Source organism: Spermophilus citellus (genome assembly GCF_964194105.1).
Source record: "Spermophilus citellus genome assembly, chromosome: 3".
Classification (NCBI taxonomy): domain Eukaryota; kingdom Metazoa; phylum Chordata; class Mammalia; order Rodentia; family Sciuridae; genus Spermophilus; species Spermophilus citellus.
Genome location: NC_138184.1, coordinates 102333482 through 102353085, shown reverse-complemented (window position 1 = coordinate 102353085; position 19604 = coordinate 102333482). Strand labels below are relative to the sequence as shown.

The window sequence follows — 19604 nt, the reverse complement described above, 5'->3', positions numbered from 1 at the left end:
GGCTGGGGATATGGCTCAAGCGGTAGCGCGCTCGCCTGGATTGCGTGCGCCCGGGTTGGATCCTCAGCACATACAAACAGAGACGTTATGTCCGCCGAGAACTAAAAAATAAATATTAAAATTCTCTCTCTCTCTCTCTCTCTCTCTCTCTCTCTTAAAAAAATATTTAAAAAGATAATAAGTGGAAATATTAAAAGAGAGACGTAGTGAAAGAGACACACAGCTTGTCATCTTGGTCTGTTTTCTGACCAACTGTCACCCCCAACCTCATATGCGGAGTTCTCACCCCACAACCACCATCTTGAAGCTTCTCTCTCCCCTTCTGCACTGTGCCGTCCCCCAGGGCATCTGCCTCATGAGGGCAGACATGTCCCTGCTCTGCTGGGGATGAGGAGCAGCACCGCGGACCTCTTTGATGTTGGGGGGTTAGGGAGGCCAGGGAGAGAGGCTGGGGCTCTGGGGCTGGAGGGAAATCCCGCCACAGGGGGTGACATAACCAGGAGACAGGTCCCTCTGGCCTTTGCCCTTTCCTGCCTCCCCACTGAAACTGCAGGACACAGAGGGTGCAGTCCTGTGGCCCCCTGGTCACCCGAGAGGTGGGAGCCTCAGCCACACTGTCAGCACAGAGACAGGAGAGCAAAGGCCCTGAGTCTCAGCCAGGTCCCCACTTTGTTCCCCGACCAGCCCCTGTCAGGTTGTCTCGGTGAGCCTCTAAGCCTCAGCTTGCTGAGCCCAGGGAGCCGGGTCTCGTCCCTGGCAGACAAGTGCAATGTCTAACAGACACTTTGACATCTGCTCTCCAGGAGGCCAGGGCAGTTGCGACCTCATCCTCCGGGCGTGAGACGGGGCAGTTTCCCTGCATTCCTCCAAACTCTTTTCAAGTTTTGCCAATGTGATTCTCAAGGGGTCTCCCTGGCCATTCCCTGAAGACCAGTAAGACGGGCGTCTTAGGTTCTTGGCCTATCAGTTTCCTTGCCTGGACAAGGGGGCCAAAAACAGGATCTCATAGGATCGTGGGAAGATTAAAAGGCGTGACAGCAGCAAGGTGCTTGGCGCAGCGCCTGGGACTGTGGGGGAGAGAACTGTGCCTTTCACTGGCCACTTGGGCCCCTCGTGCAAAGCGCCTCTTCCCCTCCCTTACCTCTTCACCCTGGCTTTCACTTCCCTGGCGAACACGGGGTCGACCTGAAAAGAGAGAGACAGACCAATGAGTGCCGGTCCCAGAGAATCAGGTGGTGGCAACACAGCCTGACTCCACTATCTTGAAAGGAAAACAATAAAGAAAACTATGTCCTGAGTCTGGCGATGAAGCAGTAAAAATGGCGGCAGAAGGGACCCCAGGAGAGGAGGGGGGCGGTTATGCATCTCCTGCAGGGGCAGACCCCTGGGCAGGCATGGGAGCCCTCGGGTGACAGCAGTGGCACCCCGAGCCCTGCAGTGAGGCTGCTTGCTACCAGTGCACGTGGAGACTGTCCTCAACTCCTGCAGACGAGGACACCCTGAGCAGGCCTAGGGCAGGGCATCCGGGGGGTCCAGGAGCCTTCAGGAAACACAGTCTTAAAGACAAGGACATGTTCATCCACTGAGGAATGAATGATCACCACGTGTTTACCTGCACAAGGGAGTGCCAGTCAGAAGGGACGGCTGGGCTGGGCTGTGGCCAGGGAAGCCTGGAAACATACACTAGCCATACGGGAAAGGCCCCCAGGGTGTGGGCCCACTGTGTGAGACGCCCTGCGCAAGTGCATCTGCAGAGGCGGGGAGCAGGCTGGTAACCAGGGGGTGCCGAGGCACCAAGTCAGGGGAGGGAAGAGAAGATGACTAGTTAGTGGACATAGAACGTCCTCTTGGAGTGGAGAAAACAACCTGGAATGCAGGTGGGGTGCACAGATGTGTGGATATACTAGAAGCCACCGGACTGCGCGCTCTAAAATGGTCGTGCTTTATGGCATGTAAATGCCATCTGGAAAACTTAAAAAGCCAAGTGCAAACTTTGCAATTAGTCACAACCTAATATCCTCCAGTCTGGGTTTAATTTCTTTTTCCATCTGTCTGGAAGATGTCCTTTGGGACAGGCACTGTGCTTGTCCCAGCATGTCCCTGGAGACTGATATGTTGTTAAATCAAGGCCAAAACGAGTGGCAGTATTTTCAAGCTGTTCCACTATCCCCATAACTTTCACTCCTTGAAGGCAGGACTTGGGCTTTCAGCACTGCATAAGCATGCAGAGGCCATGTTCACGAGCTTCTCTGAACCTCTGTTTCCTCATCTGTGACACGAGAGCACCAGCTACGGCCAGGGCTACTGAGCACTCGGCCTTACAACGCTGTCCCTGCTTGGACCTGCACCTACCTCTGAAGAGCGCAGAGCCCACCGCTGCTCATCCAAGCCCTTCTGAGAACAGCAAGCATAAGTGTGTCAGGCCACACTGCCGAGACAACACTGCACAGGCGTGCAGGCTCACCAGGGCTCTACTTGGATTCTCTAGGTTGGGAAGGGCACAAGCAACCATGTGACCACCTCCAGGACAGTGTTTAAGACACCACATGAGTGGGCATGACTTTCTGCAATGAGGCTTTGTGCTAAGTGACCTGCCCAGTGTGGCCTGAGGCAAGTGTTCTGAGCACAGTCAGGGCTGGCCACGGAGCAGGTAGACTTGGCGCACTTTTGACTTAACGGTATTTCCCACTTACGACGGTTTGCGGGGAGGAGCCCCAGTGTAAGTCAAGGAGCATGTGTATAAGCTAAATCAAAAAGTGTCCTTACCAGGGATGGGGACCCCGAGTAGAGTACCTGGGACTGCAGAGGAAAGGAAGCCACCGGGGTGACCAAGGGATCACTGTGCCAAGGGAGCCAGCATCCCATTCCTGACCAGAACCCCCGTGATGCTGAGTGCAATGAGCTGTGCCAGTGGGTGGGCTCAGTGCAGCTGCCAGAGGGCCCTCCTCCCCCATCAGCCCACTCAGCACAAGGCGGCAGGACGTCCTTCCTCACCACATCCACCCCACCTAACCACAAGCTCTTCCCAACCCACCTGGAGGCTGCCATCCTGCCCTGACTGTCCCTCCATGAGTGGTCAACAGCACGACTTTAAAATAACTGAAAACATCTTAAGTTTATGCAAACCTGTCACAGAATCCTCGACATGGTCTCAGATCACAGGCCAATGAAGGCGTGAGCAGAGCACGCAGCATCTGCATCTCCCTGGGGCTTGGAGGCACTGGGAGTCGGCAGAACCAAGTTCTGTTCCCATTTACACCTCCAGTGGGAGGGGGGAATGGGGGCCAGGCAGCTCTGAAGACTGGAGGCTGTCCCTCTAGCTGACACCATGCTGCTTCCTAGAATCGTGTGTGCGCTATCCTCTGGTAAGAAAATGCTTCGTGTGTGTGCTGGACCCCAGGTATTCCACTGAACCACTCTGGGCTGCTGGGCTCCCCACAAGGGTAAGTAACGTTAGGTTTATTGACATCTCTGGCGTCCTTACGTGTTGTGCTCGACACCAATCGGTGTCAGGAAGCTCACAGTGACATAGCAGGTCTCTAAAGAGTGTGGTCAGGAGGGAAATGGGCAGGGGGCTGGCTACTCCCCTTTCCTGCAGTCCTTGGGAGAGGACCTGAACAGAGCCACCCTAGCTGTGCAGGGGGCACGCAGCCCATCCTACATGGCCCTGCTCACACAGCCCTGCATCATATCCTGGAGTCACATGAGCATAGGAGCTCACAGGAGCAGTACAGTGGCCAGAGCTCCCCAGCAAGTCCTCCAGCTTCTCCCTGGGGGGTGAACAGTGTGCTGGGGCCAGGGCAGCCCTGGCCGAGCACCACACCACTGGGAACCACTGTGCCGGCCTGCCTCAGGGGTGGATGCGTAAGGATGCAGAAGAAATTTGACATTATTCCTAGAAAAACTCATGAGCAACTTGGTGTTTTCCACCAATGTACATGTTATAGTCGATGCTCTGCCTCTCACTAGGTGCCAGACCTGGGCTGAGCCCCATGCTGAGCCCGCCACACACATTAACTCAGTCCTTGTCATAATCCCGCTATCATTGTCCCTTTCTACACATGAGGACACTAATGCTCAGAGAGGTCGTGTAACCTCACCAGGATCACACAGCTGCTGGAAGGACACTAGGCCGGTATGCAAATTCAGGCAGTGACTCTGACACCTGGATCCTTAAAACCAAGCTCTCCTGCGTCTCCTGCCTCTCCGGCTTCTGCTCCAAGTGCTTCATCAAACAGCTCATAGAAACCTCATGTGGTCCCAGGAACACCTCCCTACTCACCCACAGTTCGCCCTCTGTACCCATCTAAGTCCCAATCTCCCCAGCAACATCACCCCTGTGCCCGTGACCTACTCAGTCTCCGAAGCACAGCCTGCACCACCTCTCTAAGGCAGGTCCCCGTCCTCCTGTCACTGCCAGGCTGGGGCTCCTTCCCTTCCCCTGGAGCCCCCTGGCCCTCCCCAGGCCATGCAGTGTCCGCACACCCTCTGTGCCTGGGGTCATCCTCCAGGTGAACCAGCCCCAGCTCGCCCTACTGTCCAGCACCTATCCTGCCTCCTTTGTTCAGATGAGGACACTGTGACCCCAGCCTCCAGCAGAGACACAGCAAACCACCTATGAACGCCCTCCTGACCCACAGATTAACTTTCACATTCATATTTTACTTGTGATGACTTTTAGCTAGAAATCCCTCTTTTTAATTTTACTAGCATGCTTCGGCTCTCAAGATCACACATTCAGGGAAAGATGATTTGTCAAGGAAACAACTCCAGGCTTGTACGGCCTCCAAGTACCTGGTGCTTTAACTAGAATTTTGCTGAAGGTCTAACAACATCGCTGAAGATGAAGCTACAAACTGCATTGAGTTTTTCTGGGTTTACCTTCCACATCAGTTCATTTTCAAATCTCTTAGGGAAGCCAAGTGGAACAAAACACAAGATAAAAAGGAAAGGAAGGGTGGATATTTTTATTTAATGAAAGCACATGCTATGAAATTTTTAAAGGCAAATTGTTGCAAGCAGCAGAGAAAATTCTCATTTCCTTCTTCCAAGTTTGTTTATTTCCTAGCAAAAATATATTGTTTCAGCTCCCGGGCTTCAGGGAAATAATCTTTGATATGAGAAGTTATTGTGGAAAGTCATTAAGCTGTCATGCCCAGACCAAGTGTGCTCCCTGCACTCCTCATCAAAGAGCCCAGGAACGCACCCACACAAGGTGCCCCTGCGAGCTGGAGCCGCACGCTCTGCGGAAACGGGTGAACTGAGATCAAAGGCGCGTTAATGGGAAACCCAAGCCGAGCTCAGAGCATCCTTCATCCAGAGCCGCACCTCAGCCCCCAGAGCAGAAAGGGAACGTGGGCACCAACTGGCTTGGACTTGACCACCATGCGCCAGCCGCTGCCTCAGTCTCCCTCACTGGGACCTCGAAGCAGATGGAGAGCAGATACTGCTGTCCTGGTCATCCTCAATTTGTAGACAGGGAGACGGAGGCACAGGGCAGTTAAGTCACGAGCCCCCAGGTTCCGGGTGCTGCGACGTGCCTGTGACCCTCTACTAGCCGCAATGCTCACCACTGAGGAGCGCTGCCCTAGAGGTAGCAGCGGCTCATGCATCAGCTGATATGACACTAGGACCCAGCTTTCCGGAAAGCTCTTGCTAAGAAATCCACAGAAATAAACCTATGTAAGAAAGCTCTAAAAAATAAAATACATGGCATTGGTGATTTTTTTAAAGCAATCAAGAAACACTCAGGTTGCAAGTTTGTAAGAAGAGCTGGTCGAGTAGATAAAAGCCAACGACAGACTGAGTGACCATATTCAAACGAGCGCCGTGGAGCCGGGTGACTGCCTCTGGGCTGCCACAGGAAAGGTGGGTGAGAGGCCCAGGGAACAGGCTCCAGCCCCAGACTGCCCTCGGCGAGCTTCCTGCAGCTGGTCCTGCCTGCTTAGGTCTCTCCCAACTAGTGTGGGCTGCGGGCGGACAGGAGCAGGTCCATCCAGCCCACTGGGATATGTCAGGGGCCTGGAACAGGCATTCACTCCTGGGCGAGCCCCCAACATAGCTGTGGATGTTAATGACATCGATCCCCCGACCTAGATCCAGACCTACAGAGAGAGCCATAGACCGGGATGGGGACGTGGTCACAACAGCACAGGACCAGGAAGCACACAAAGAAACCCAGCCTCCCCCAGCCTCCCCCAGCCTCCTCTGGGCCTCTATGTGGTGGGCGTGCCCCTGGAGGTGGCGGCTGCAGGAGAGCTAGTGCCAGGGAGGTTTCCCCGCCGCGTGCCCAGGTCACTGCTGAGGACGTGATCTTTCTATCTCCCTGACAGAGAAGCCAAACAGCCACAGGATGCCCTAGTTGACCTAGAAAAGTACCCAGTCCTTGTCTTTGATTCTTGATGAGAACAGACACCTGTGCACCCGTGGGAGTTTATTTCCTTTTTGCTTCCGCTGCTCCATGTCCCTGCCGCCCCTCTGGCTGGTGCCCGGCCGCCTCAGCATTCTTCCTCGCCTCTTCCCAATGGAGAGGGTCTGGTGGGAGGAGCATCAGGTGCTGGTCCTCTCCTTCCATGGGACAGGCTGTGTGACCAGAGCTGGGACATTCTGATGCCCTCTTCCTGGACGCTGAGCCCTGGAGAGCAGGAAACAGATGGAGCAGTGTCCCCGGTGCAGCCTTGAGCCAGGCTCTTCACCACCAGACGCCGCGCCCCTCTGATTTGGGGATTACTGTCTACACCCAAGCCAGTTCCTCAGCACCCCAGCGCTCCTTAACAAGCTCCTGTATTCTCACAATGCCCTTTTGCTGACCTTGGGCAAGAGGCTGCTCATTTCTGGTGCCCGTGGCGAAGCCATTTGAGTGAGCTGTACAATTTCTTCAAGGGGGTCGGCTCACATGGGCTCTGCATAAGGACAGACAGGACCCCAGGTCACGGCAGTCATCCCCCTAACAGGCTGGGCTCCTCTTCATGACACAGGGTCTAATGCTTCTGCACAGAGGCACTGGACGTGACCTGGGAGGGTGAGGCTCGCCAAGAACCTAGGTCATGTCTTAAGAGCTCCTCCCTCACTGAGCACCACGGCTGACACAGAAGCATGCAGACCAGAGGAGGATGAGGGTGCACCACCTCAGATGCCCCAGATAACTGTACGCTTCAGAGGTCCCATCTGTGAAGGCCAGTCACTAAACTAAGAATTTAAGGCGTCCCTAGAATTGACCTCTTGCCCCTTCTCTGTCTGCCTCCAGATCATGAGCATGTGGGCCCCTGATGCTGTAGTACATGTCCAAACTCAAGTGTAAGATGATGTCCGTCTCCCTTGCTCTGGATCCAGACATGATGTCAAACTGAAGGCCTGACTTGGAGGATTCAGAGTTCTGCAGCGACAGGGGGTGGGTTGGAGCTGAGAGCTCAGGGGAGTACACCTGAGAGGGTCCTTCGGGAGCCAGGTGAGCCAGGGGGAGTCTCACAAGGAAGCAGCAAGTGTGCCTTCACACAGTGGGGTCTGGCACAAACAGACACCCGCCACACTACATGGCTCAAGCCACCCAGACCACACAGCAAATCGTGAAAGCAAATTTGAGGTGGAAACAGCACTTTGTAAAGGGACGTGGAAGGGCCTGTTCTGGAAGCTTTGTCACGGTTGCCAAGGCCCCTGGGCCCATTTCTAAGCAGGCCTAGTGCACCTGTGGTGTACCTGACAGCAGGGTGCTTGCTAGGCCAGAACCTGGGACCCCAAAAGTTTCTTTAAACTATCAGAGTGCAAGAACCGCAAGAAGTAAATGTTGTTTAGCTGACCTCCTTTCCGTTCCCGTTCCAGTGTGTGCGTGTGGCAGGTGAGTCCCGTGTGTGTGTGTGTGTGTGTGTGTGTGTGTGTGTGTGTGTGGCACATTGCCACATAGCATGTGTTGGGGCGGCTCTGCCTGCTGGTGACAGCTGCTGGTGCCCATCCCATCTCCTCTCAAGGCTGCCTTCAGTGACATCAGCTTGGAAACTTGGGACTGAGCACCGAGAAAGCGCTTACACCATGGAAGGCCAAATAAGGTTTTCCACCAATGGGCCCTGCCATAGACAGCTGGTTGTCGAGTGTCTGCGGCATTACCATTGGCACGGCTAAAACATAGACAAAACGTGGAGGCTCAAGCCCATCTGAATGGCCAAAGGATCCAAAAAACCATGCTAAGTCTTAAAGACAAGCCAGGCATGGTGGCACACACCTGTAACCCCAGCAACTTGGCAGGCTGAGGCAGGAGGATCTCAAGTGCAAGGCTGACCTAGGCAGCTTAGCAAGGTACTGTCCTCAAATAAAAAGGACAGTGGCTCAGTGGTAGTACATCCCTGGTTTCAATTCCCAGTACCAGAAAGAAACATCTAAGGACAGAGAGCATCAGGAAGGACACAGGTGGCCGGAGGGTCATAACTACAGGGCCTCAGCTGCCTTGGGGTGCAGGTGCGCTAGCCGCTCTGTGAGGTGGTGTGCAGGTCTGTGGGGCTGTCAGCTGTCCACCTGAGATGTGAGAAAGATCTTTCAAGAGGCAGGACAGAGCCTGGATTCTGCCAGACAGCTCAGAGATGCTACCTTTATGCAACCAGAGTCAGACCTGGAAGATTCAGTGTCACCTGCCATCGCAGAAGAAGCTGGCAAGTCCCAGGAGAGCTCCGGGCAACACGGACCCGCACCAGCCTGGTGCTGAGGCTGCTCTGCTCAGCAACAAATGCGCAGCCGAAGATGCAGCTCCATTTCCTGGAGGGGTTTTAATTACAGATAGTGAAGTGCCTCCTGGGAGAGGTGCTTCAGAGCCACGAGGGACTCAGGGGAGGAGCTGAAGCACTCTCAGCTGGGAAGCCTTCACCAGAGTCCCAGAGCCCGGCTGAAGAGCTGCCTGGCAACTGCTCTCAAGGCCTGTGACCTCTGCCCCACCCTGGGGAACTAACCTGTGGGGCTGCAGATAAAGCCCCACAACAGCCCCAGGGGACCTGGGTGGGGTGGTCTAGTGGGAGTGGGGACCCAGGGACTTGCCCTGTACCTAGCTTGCCTGGTAAGCACCCTGTGGTCGGGGAAGCTGCAGTGGTGTTGGATCCACTTGGAAATGGGGCTCTAGGGCCTCTGGCAATGGCCGAGACAGGCCCCTCCACCATGGCCTTCAACCTGCCCCAAACCACCCTCTGCTCCCTAACCCTGGATCGTCAAACCCCGATCAACACCTCATCAGGTGCTAGGAGCCACAAGCATATATACGATGTATGGCACCTTTGGTTGTAAAGTGACGCCAGCTAGCCACTGAGATGATTATGTTAAAATTTACATTCATATGCAAACTGGACTCCCGCTGTTCACCTTGGCCTGCTACCGGACTCAAGTTACGGGACTTTACGGGACTGCTGGAGAGTTCCCATTGGTTGGGGAAGGATAGTAGGAGGGAATTCCGGAGGAGGTCGGAGGAGACGGGGGTTCCGGGACGCGCGGTTCCGGTCGGACACCCTCGTGGGAGGACCGGTTTTTGACTTGCTGGCGCTGAGAGTGTTAGCGGCTTTTTCAAAATAAAGTTTTGTTCCTGCTTGATTGGCTCGTGATTCTGTGCCCAGCCAAGACTGCGGCATTAGCCAAGACTGCGGCATTTGGCGGCCCGTGCGGGGAACGCCTGAAGCTTAGAGGTGAGTAAATTGCTCGCCCCTGAGGGAAGGCGACAGGATGGATGACCTTCTCAGAAAACAATGTGTTCTTGTTTTGATTTATTTTGTTTTCATTTCGAGCTCCCTAGCCCTAGAATTTTCTCAGGCGAACTGGAAAAAATGGTTGGCTCAAGGTTTGAAGTTATTCAGCCCTGAGAAAGAGAAAATTGATACAACCATTGTCTGCTCCGTCTTTGTTTCATTCTGCTTCGGCTTTGTTTTATCCTACCTTATTGGGTTAGGTTATAGTAGATTAGAATCCAATAAAAAACAAACCGAAAAACTGTTAAGTAAATTGTTAGAGGTCCAGACTATGGTAGAAAAAACGCTAGGTCAAGCAAAAGAGAAGGTCTCTCAAGCTAGTCAGACAGAGGAGAATTTAAAGAAAGCAAGCTTAGAGGACAAGCAGCCATCAGGTGGAGAATTACAACAGGAGGTTGCTACCAACTCCGTTCTATCACCAGAGGGCGTAACTCAGCCAACAGCTCCATCTACCGCTGAGCGGCCCTCAACTACCGTAGTTGATGGACGGAATTCTGAGGCAGGACCCCAAAGATTAGCATGCCCTGTACTTGAGCAGGCAGGAGGGCAACGAATTCACCGTGCTTTAGATTTCAAAACAATAAAGCAATTAAAGGAGGCTGTAACGACCTATGGGCCGCAAGCTCCCTTCACAATAAGCATGGTTGAATCTGTTACCAACTTGGACATGACACCAGCAGATTGGGCTAACATGTGTCGATCTGTGCTAAACGGAGGACAATATTTGTTATGGAAGGTTGCCAATGAGGAATTTTGCATGGAGACAGCTAGGCGAAATGCAGAAGCTGGGTACCCTCAAAGAAATATGGACATGCTTTTGGGGAAGGGACCTTATGAGGGTCAAAGACAACAAATTGAATATGACCCTGGTGTGTACGCACAAATTGCTGTAGATGCAGTTAGGGCATGGAAAACTTTACAGGGGCATGGAGACTTACAAGGTCAATTATCTAAGGTAATACAAGGAACTAATGAACCTTATGCTGAATTTGTAGATAGACTTATTCAGTCAGCCTCTAGGATATTTGGAAATACAGAACAGGTAATGCCATTTATAAAACAACTGGCTTATGACCAAGCAAATCGTTGCTGCAGAGAGGTCATTAGACCATGGAGACATGAGGATTTAAACACATATATTAAATTATGTAGAGACATTAATGAACAGGGGCAAGTCTTAGCAGCAGTACAACAGGCTTTAGATGCCAGGCCAAGAACATGCTATAATTGTAATCAAACAGGACATTTTAAAAGGAGTTGCCCCATAAGAGGAGGGTTTAACAAAGCTGGATATCAAAGGAATAGAATACCAGGTATTTGCCCACGATGCCGTAGAGGGAGACATTGGGCTAATGAATGCCGTTCTCAAACCACCATAGAGGGTATTCCGTTATCAAAAAACGGACAAGGACCAAGTGTTTACCCACGATATCGTGGAGAAAGGTATCAAGCTCCATTGCCAAAAAACGGACTAGAGGGCCCAATGCCCCGGGGCCCCAAACCACAAATATATGGGGCAATGGAGGAACCCAACAGCCCCATCAAGGTAGTGCCCAGGACGCATTATCCATTAAATCCCTCATCAGACAAACTAGAGGGAGCGCAGGGCTGGACATCTGCGCCTCTGCCAGAGCAGTACTAACCCCAGAGATGGGAATTCAAATCATTCCCACAGGAGTAAAAGGACCTCTTCCCCAGGGAACAGTAGGCTTATTATTGGGACGCAGTTCTTCTACACTAAAAGGACTTATGATAAGTCCTGGGGTAATTGATCCCGATTATGAAGGTGAAATAAAAATTATAGCTAGTTCTCCAAGAGGTATATCAGTAATTTCACCAGGAGATAGAATAGCACAGTTATTAATAATACCCAGCCTGCATGATAAATTTTCCAGTTGTAATGTAGAAAGAGGTTCCAAGGGATTAGGCTCCACAGGTGTAGATTGGGCTATGCTGTCTTTAAATTTAGATTCTCGCCCAATGCTAAAATTAAAAATTCAAGGACATGACTTTAATGGGCTGCTGGACACAGGAGCTGACCTCAGCATCATATCTCGTCAAGAATGGCCAAAACATTGGCCATTACAACAAGCCACTCAAACGCTTCGAGGCCTAGGAGTGGCAACAAATCCCCATAGAAGTGCTATGGTATTAGATTGGAGGGATCCTGAAGGATGTGAAGGAACTATACAGCCCTATGTATTGGATCATCTTCCTGTAAATTTATGGGGACGAGATGTCCTAGATCAATTAGGATTGACATTAACAAATAACATCAATCCTAACGCGCCCACTACTAGGGCTAAACAAGGCTTTAGGAAAGAAAAAAGATTAAGAGAACAAGAACAAGGTATGACAGCACCTATTCAAATAGATCAAGAAATAAATAGACATGAATTGGGTTTTCAGAAAGGGCCACTGAGACAATCAAAATTACTTGGAAATCAGAAAGACCAGTGTGGGTTCCTCAGTGGCCCTTGACTAAAGAAAAGATACAAGTAGCCCATGACTTGGTCAGACAACAGTTAGCGGAAGGACATATACAACCTTCCGTATCCCCCTATAATACTCCCATTTTTGTCATTAAAAAGAAATCTGGTAAATGGAGATTATTACAAGATTTAAGAGCCATTAATAATGAGATGGTTATTATGGGACCTGCTCAATCAGGGATTCCTCAATTGTCTGCTTTACCAAAAACCTGGCATGTTTTAGTTATAGATATTAAAGATTGTTTCTTTTCAATTCCAATTCATCCCGAGGATAGTCCACATTTTGCATTTACTATCCCTGCACTGAATCATGAAGGTCCTGATCAGAGATATGAATGGAAAGTACTCCCTCAAGGGATGGCTAACAGCCCAACTATGTGTCAAATTTATGTTAATAAAGCAATCCAGCCACTTAGAAACCAAAATCCTGAACTACAAATATTTCACTATATGGATGATGTGTTACTGGCACATAAAGATAAAAACACATTACTAGAATGTTATGCCACACTTACAAATTTATTGAAAAATTATAATCTAGAGATAGCAATAGATAAAGTACAATTAAATCTTCCAATTAATTATTTAGGAGTTCTATTATCCTCAACCATGGTCCGTCCACCAAAAATTCAAATACGAGTAGATCAACTCAAATCACTTAATGACTTTCAAAAGTTATTGGGAGACATAAATTGGATAAGGCCTTATCTAGGCATACCAACAGGAGAGTTAGGACCTTTATTTGATATTCTAAAAGGTCCATCAGATCCAAATTCACCCCGCATGTTAACGCCTGAAGCAAGAAAAGTATTAAAAATCATTGAAACATATATGGAAAATATGCATTTGGATAGAATTGATATAAGTTTGCCTTTATTATTTATTGTACTACCAACAAAAAATATTCCTACAGGAGTATTTTGGCAAGAAGGTCCATTATTGTGGATACATTTATCTTATTCCCCTAACACTATTCTTACTAGATATCCTGAGGCTGTAGGACAATTAATACTCAAAGGAATAAAAGCAGCTAAGGGAGTGTTTGGGATTTCTCCCAATAAAATTATTACTCCATATACTATGGATCAAATTGATGAGTTAGCTAATGAGTTAAATACTTGGGCAATAATCCTGTGTAAAACTAGTGTTTCATTTGATAATCACTTACCATCTAATCCTTTGTTGTCTTTTTGGTCTAAGCATCCTGTAGTTTTTCCAAAAATGACAAGAAAAACCCCTATCATAAATGCTCCAAATATATTCACTGATGGGTCAAACAATGGTACAGCAGCAGTAGTTACTCCTGATCAAACTTTTACATTTTTAGTACCCAAACAATCAGCTCAAAAGGTAGAGCTTAATGCAGTATTACAAGCTTTTATGATGTTTAAAGATTCTGTATTTAATTTATTTTCTGATAGTCAGTATGTAGTTAATGCTATTAATTCCCTTGAAGATGCTGGTAGGATTTCCCCTTCCTCTACTGTTTTCTCTTTGTTTTCCGCTATACAAAGTCTAATCTGGGACCGAAAAGATCCATTCTTCATAGGTCATATCAGGGCACATACAGGATTGCCTGGAGCCCTTAGTATGGGCAATGAACTAGCAGATAAATCTACACATGACATACATATTTTCTCCACAATAGAAGAAGCTATAAATTTTCATAAAAGGTTCCATGTCAATGCTAATACTTTACAAAAGCGTTTTAAAATAACTAAAGAACAGGCCAGACATATAATAAAACAATGTCAAAATTGTGTGACATTTTTACCACAAGTTAATCTTGGAGTCAATCCTAGAGGACTAATACCTAACCATATTTGGCAGATGGACGTCACACACTTGCCAGAATTTGGAAAATTAAAATATTTACATGTTACAGTTGATACCTCTTCCGGATTTTTGATGGGCTCCCTTCATGCCGGAGAAAAAACTAAAGATGTTATAGCTCATTGCTTACAAAATTTTGCCACTGTGGGCGTTCCAAAACAGTTAAAAACGGACAACGGTCCTGGTTATACTTCCTCCTCTTTTAAACAATTTTGCTCATCATTTGGTATTACTCACATAACAGGAATTCCATACAATCCACAAGGACAAGGCATAGTTGAAAGAGCTCATCAAACTATTAAAATGTACTTATTAAAACAAAAGGAGGGAATTGGAAAGGGGTATATATCCCCCAAAGATAAACTTAAAATAACCCTTTTTACTCTAAACTTTTTAAATTTAGATTCATCGGGACTTAGTGCTGCGGAAAGACATTTGTACCCCAAAAATGTACATAAGCCTAAGGTACTTTGGAAAGATATTCTAACAGGACAATGGAAAGGCCCGGATCCAGTGATAGTCTGGAATCGGGGCGCTGTCTGTGTTTTCCCACAGGATGAACAGCAACCGATTTGGATTCCAGAGAGATTAACTAAAACAATTTCTACAGAAAAAGAAGATGATTTGACTCAAATCCATAACAGCTGACATCCAGAGCTCCAGCTTGGCTATTCTTACATCTGCGACAGTGATTAACCAAGGTTTTTTTTTTCAGTATCTATTTTATTATTGCATTTTTCCACATCATAAAGTTCTATTTTATTTTTGAGCTCATACAAACCTAGGTTAATGTTTTTCTGATCAGTTTTATTTTTTGACTGTGTTTTATTTTTTATTTATTTATTTATTTATTTATTTATTTATTTTTTTTTTTTGACTGTGGAGTTTTTAAACATTGCAATGGAGATTTCACCTAAGTATAGTTACAAGGCCTTTATTTACTATTGTCTTATGTGTTGTATGTTGTGTGCACACTTCTGTTTTGTGTTGTATGTCTGTATGTGTGTATGTCCATATTTCTTATATGAGGAGCGCTCATGAAAAAATGGATCCGAATTTTTTCTTTATTCACGTGATTTATATGGTTTAATTTAAATTAGGTGAACAGCTGTTTATGATTGTTGTTAAAGATGGTTAACAGATCTGTTTGTTTACTAATTTAAATTTGGTAAACGGCTGTTAAGGATTGTTTTTAAAGGAGTTTAACAGATCTGTTTGTTTACTTTCACCTTTTCTTTTTATTATATTTAATAATTCTGTTCAGGATAATGTCTCTTTACCATCATTGCCAGAATTTCCATCTCCATCCCAATTCCAGTGAAGACTGAGATAAAACCAAACTACAGCTTCTATGATAGCTATCACAGTAAACTGTATAAACTGATGCATCAATGAATATAACTCAACAAGTAATGCTATCAAGGACTTGATTTACTTTGGGAGGATATGGACATATTGATAGACTCCTCCAATTTGAACTGCTTGCAGAACTTGCCTGGACTATATATCAGTTGCATACATTGTGAAATATCATCTGGTGCACCGAATTGTGGTACTGCTGGCATATTTTTGCTGATGGTGTCACCAGTGATGCAATTTCCTTGCCAGCTCACCCCATGTTTATTGTGGTAATACTGGCATATCTTTGCTGATGGTGTCACCAGTGACGCAATTTTTCCAAAGGAGCCGTCAATTGGCTTGGTGTCGTGGCATTTCTGTATCCTCCTCCCTTCTACTAGTGATGGTCTAAATTTGGGGGCCAACAGAGGTGAGGCAAAGAACCTCACCCCCCCACTGGCACCAAGGCTAAATTTGGGGGCCAACAGAGGTGAGGCAAGAACCTCACCCCCCCACTGGTGCATAGGCCTATCCACAAGCATGGCTGAATGCTGGACCGGTAGTCAGCGACGGGTTGCTCTGATTACAGTGGATTCAACCTAAGACAGGAAGCTGACGCCTAAAGGTCAGTTCTCCCATGACGGGTAAGAACCATATGTTAAATTGGACAACCTACCAGGCACGGTCCCTAGCCACATTGCTTGTTGCTTAATTAAACAGAAGGGGGCAGATGCTAGGAGCCACAAGCATATATACGATGTATGGCACCTTTGGTTGTAAAGTGACGCCAGCTAGCCACTGAGATGATTATGTTAAAATTTACATTCATATGCAAACTGGACTCCCGCTGTTCACCTTGGCCTGCTACCGGACTCAAGTTACGGGACTTTACGGGACTGCTGGAGAGTTCCCATTGGTTGGGGAAGGATAGTAGGAGGGAATTCCGGAGGAGGTCGGAGGAGACGGGGGTTCCGGGACGCGCGGTTCCGGTCGGACACCCTCGTGGGAGGACCGGTTTTTGACTTGCTGGCGCTGAGAGTGTTAGCGGCTTTTTCAAAATAAAGTTTTGTTCCTGCTTGATTGGCTCGTGATTCTGTGCCCAGCCAAGACTGCGGCAATCAGGCAAAGCTGTCAAGGTCTTTGCTCAAAACCAGTTAGTGATTACATCCTTCCAGAGCAGAGGAGAAAAGAGAAGCGCACTGTGCAGGTCCTCCGTGGGCGACAGGGTGTGTGTGCAGGCCCGCAGCGTGGGCACTTAGAAATGAAGGCAGCTCACGACGTCATCCTGGGCAACAGTGACCCACACATGCACCCATGAGGCCTCCAGACACACACGGCTCTCACAAGGTGGCAACAGAGTCCTGCACCTCCAAGCCCCAACCCTGCTGCGGCTGGATGCAGCCCTCCCAGCTCACCACGGCCGCCCCACCTCAGGGACAGTTGGCCTCACTGCCCACTGGGAAGGAAAGGGAAGCTCGTTTCACACTGATGGTTCCTTCACAAAGCAGGCAAAGGTTGGCAAGAGGAGAGGCATTCCGGAAAGACAGGGGAGGAAAGGCACGTGTCACAGGAGCACAGCAGCGACAGTGTCCCCCCTGAAGGGCTGTGATAGAGGGCTGCTGTGGTGGAGCCCAGCAGGGACCCAGGAGGGTTTCTCCCACACGGTGGCATTGTCAGGCCCAGCTGGCGTGGCCCACAGGTTTCCTGAAGAGGACACATATGGAGCCAAGACCACGTGGGCCCCACGCCCATGTTGTGCTGGCCTCTTCTCCCGCTGCACACCCACACCTGACTCAGCTGTTTGCACAGGTCCTCACAATTTGTTGTGCCTGCATGTCATCTGTACCATTGCTTCTTGAGCACTTTTCCTGAAGTCAATTTGTTTTATGTTTAAAGGAAATCACCCTATTCGGAAAGCCAGTTCCACGTACTCTAAGTAGAATAGCATCAGGAAAATGTAACCATTGCTTGTTTTGGGGGGGTCTTTTTTTTCCAGGACTGGGGATTGAACCCAGGGGCAGTTTACCACTGAGCCACATCCACAGCCCTTTTTATTTACTTACTTATTTTGATTTATGGAGACAGGGTCTTGCTGAGTTGCTTAGGATCTTGCTAAGATGCTGAGGGTGGCTTTGAACTTGCAATCCTCATGCCTCAGCCTCCTGAGCCACTGGGGTCACAGGCATGTGTCACTGTGCCCGGCAAGAAAGTCACCTTACTAAGTTCTCTGGGTGCCGTCATTGCTAGTCCACAGCCCAAGCCTGAAAGCTTCTCCTGGGCTAACAAGAATTGCAGCATCAAACTTTTTCTTCTAATCATGTCCTTCAAACAGAAGGCTGGAAGGAGGATTTTTAAAATAATAGTAACTTTCCCACTGTGGGACTGAAGAGTAATTAGTTTACCAGGAATCATCTGTTACCACCCAAAGCCAGCACTCTGTGTGCATGTGTGCAGAGGTGTGAGAGTGCGTGCTGTACCAAGCACACGGCATGGATGGGGGTCCTCTCCTAGGTGGCACGCAGCGCGGCTGCACAGATGCCAGACCTTAGTAGCTTCTCTAGCCTCTTTGCAGGGAAACAAATAGTTTCCAAAAGCCCTTGGGAACACTGAAGCAAGCACGCAGTGCTACAGTCCCCGAGAAAACCAGAAAAACCGGCTGAGGAGGAAGGACCACACCACCAAGCCTCAGGGAACTTGTGTGGCGTCCCTTCTCTGGAGTTGGAGTTCGAGCTCTTGGCTAGGGTCGCTCCTATGTAGAGAGGGTGGAGCCTGTGTACCATCACAACTCTGGGTCCCTGCCCGCACAAAGGCAGCAAGGTGGGGGCAGAAGTGGTTCCCAGGACCCAGCACAGCACGGCACAGACTTAACTGTCTTGGTTGTTTGGGCCGCTGCAGCATCGCACCATGTACTCGGGGCTATGAACGAACAGGAACGTGCTGCTCACGGTTCTGCAGTTTGGAAGTCCAAGGTCACGGTGCCAGAGGACTTGGAGTCAGGCAAGGTCCACTTCCTGCCTCATAGCTGGTGACTTCTTCTTATGTCCTCACTTGGGGGTGATGGGGAGCAGCTCTCTGGGACCTTTGATGAGGCACTAATCCCATCACCAGGGCTCCATGCCCTGAAGCCAAATGCTCCACCTCCAGACACCCTGGCATGCTGGGGCAGGACTCCGCATAGGAATGGGGGTGGGACGCAGCATTCAGACCCCAGCAACAACCCTGGCCCAGAAACCCCAGGAAGAAATGGACTTGTTGCTGCGACATTGCGTTCTCCTGGCCAGAAACACCAAACTGCTGGAAACAACTGCTGGGTCAGCTCCTATTTATGAGATGGCCAGGGCGGCCACAGATTCTCTGGGTCCTGAGCACCGAAAACTGAGTGTGAGACAGAGCAGGTGACTGACCATCCTGGACAGTGGGGGACAGGAGGGACAGCTCCAAGGACTCTACAGGACTCTTCCCTGGCAAGGGCTGCCATGGTCACTTGTGGACATCTCCCCACCCCTGAGTTCCTTCTGCTTACACACAAGCATGCTCCACACAAGCCTCTCAACACCGGCCGATAACTCAGTGTGAGGGTGGGTTGAAAAAACAGAACTGAGTTCCCTTCTTGAACAATTTAAGAGAGTTCTAGAGACAAAGTGGGCTGTGCACAATGTTGATTTAGACTAACCTCCGCTTTATATGACTTTAAATAATTTTCTCTTTGTATGACCCATCTGTTTTTGTGTAAGAATTTAAGTATGCTATCCTTTGCAGCAAAAGGTGGTTGTAAAGATTAATTGTAATGACTTCTGCAATAAATTAACTGCAAAGATTAATTGCAGTTGTGATGATCTTTAACCTTGGTCTGGTTTTCATTTTTAAAAGGCAAACTGACTTCATTTAGTTAAAAAGAGAAAAAAAGTCCTGCTGGTTGGGAGAGTAATGTAAACTAATTTTTAGAAAATACATAAAAGAGGACAAAGAAGAAAACAGAGATGAACTAAATGTTCACAGAACATGGACTTACTTCAGGGCCCACAATTACCATGTAAACGTTGGGCTCTTCTTGATGCCATTCTTGAGAAGGAAAAAGAAAAAAAAAAGATTTTTTAAAATGGCTTTAAGTCACAGCTGTACAATTACATTTAACATGATTACTGCAAAATATAAATAATTTCTTATTCTTACACTACCAATCATAATATTAGCCATTGTAAATTATATTTCTTGAGAATTTATACAT

At 48.6% G+C, this 19604-nt stretch overlaps 1 protein-coding gene across 1 annotated transcript in view; it reads right to left on the bottom strand.

Moving 5' to 3' along the window:
• Window positions 1–19604, bottom strand: part of GLT1D1 (glycosyltransferase 1 domain containing 1) — a gene marked incomplete at its 5' end in the record, with an annotated part of 75456 nt that overhangs the window by 17191 nt on the left and 38661 nt on the right. Inside the window, 2 exon segments of the mRNA XM_081286527.1 lie at window positions 1142–1185; window positions 19389–19438. Of these exon segments, the coding sequence (XP_081142653.1) occupies window positions 1142–1185; window positions 19389–19438 (94 nt within the window).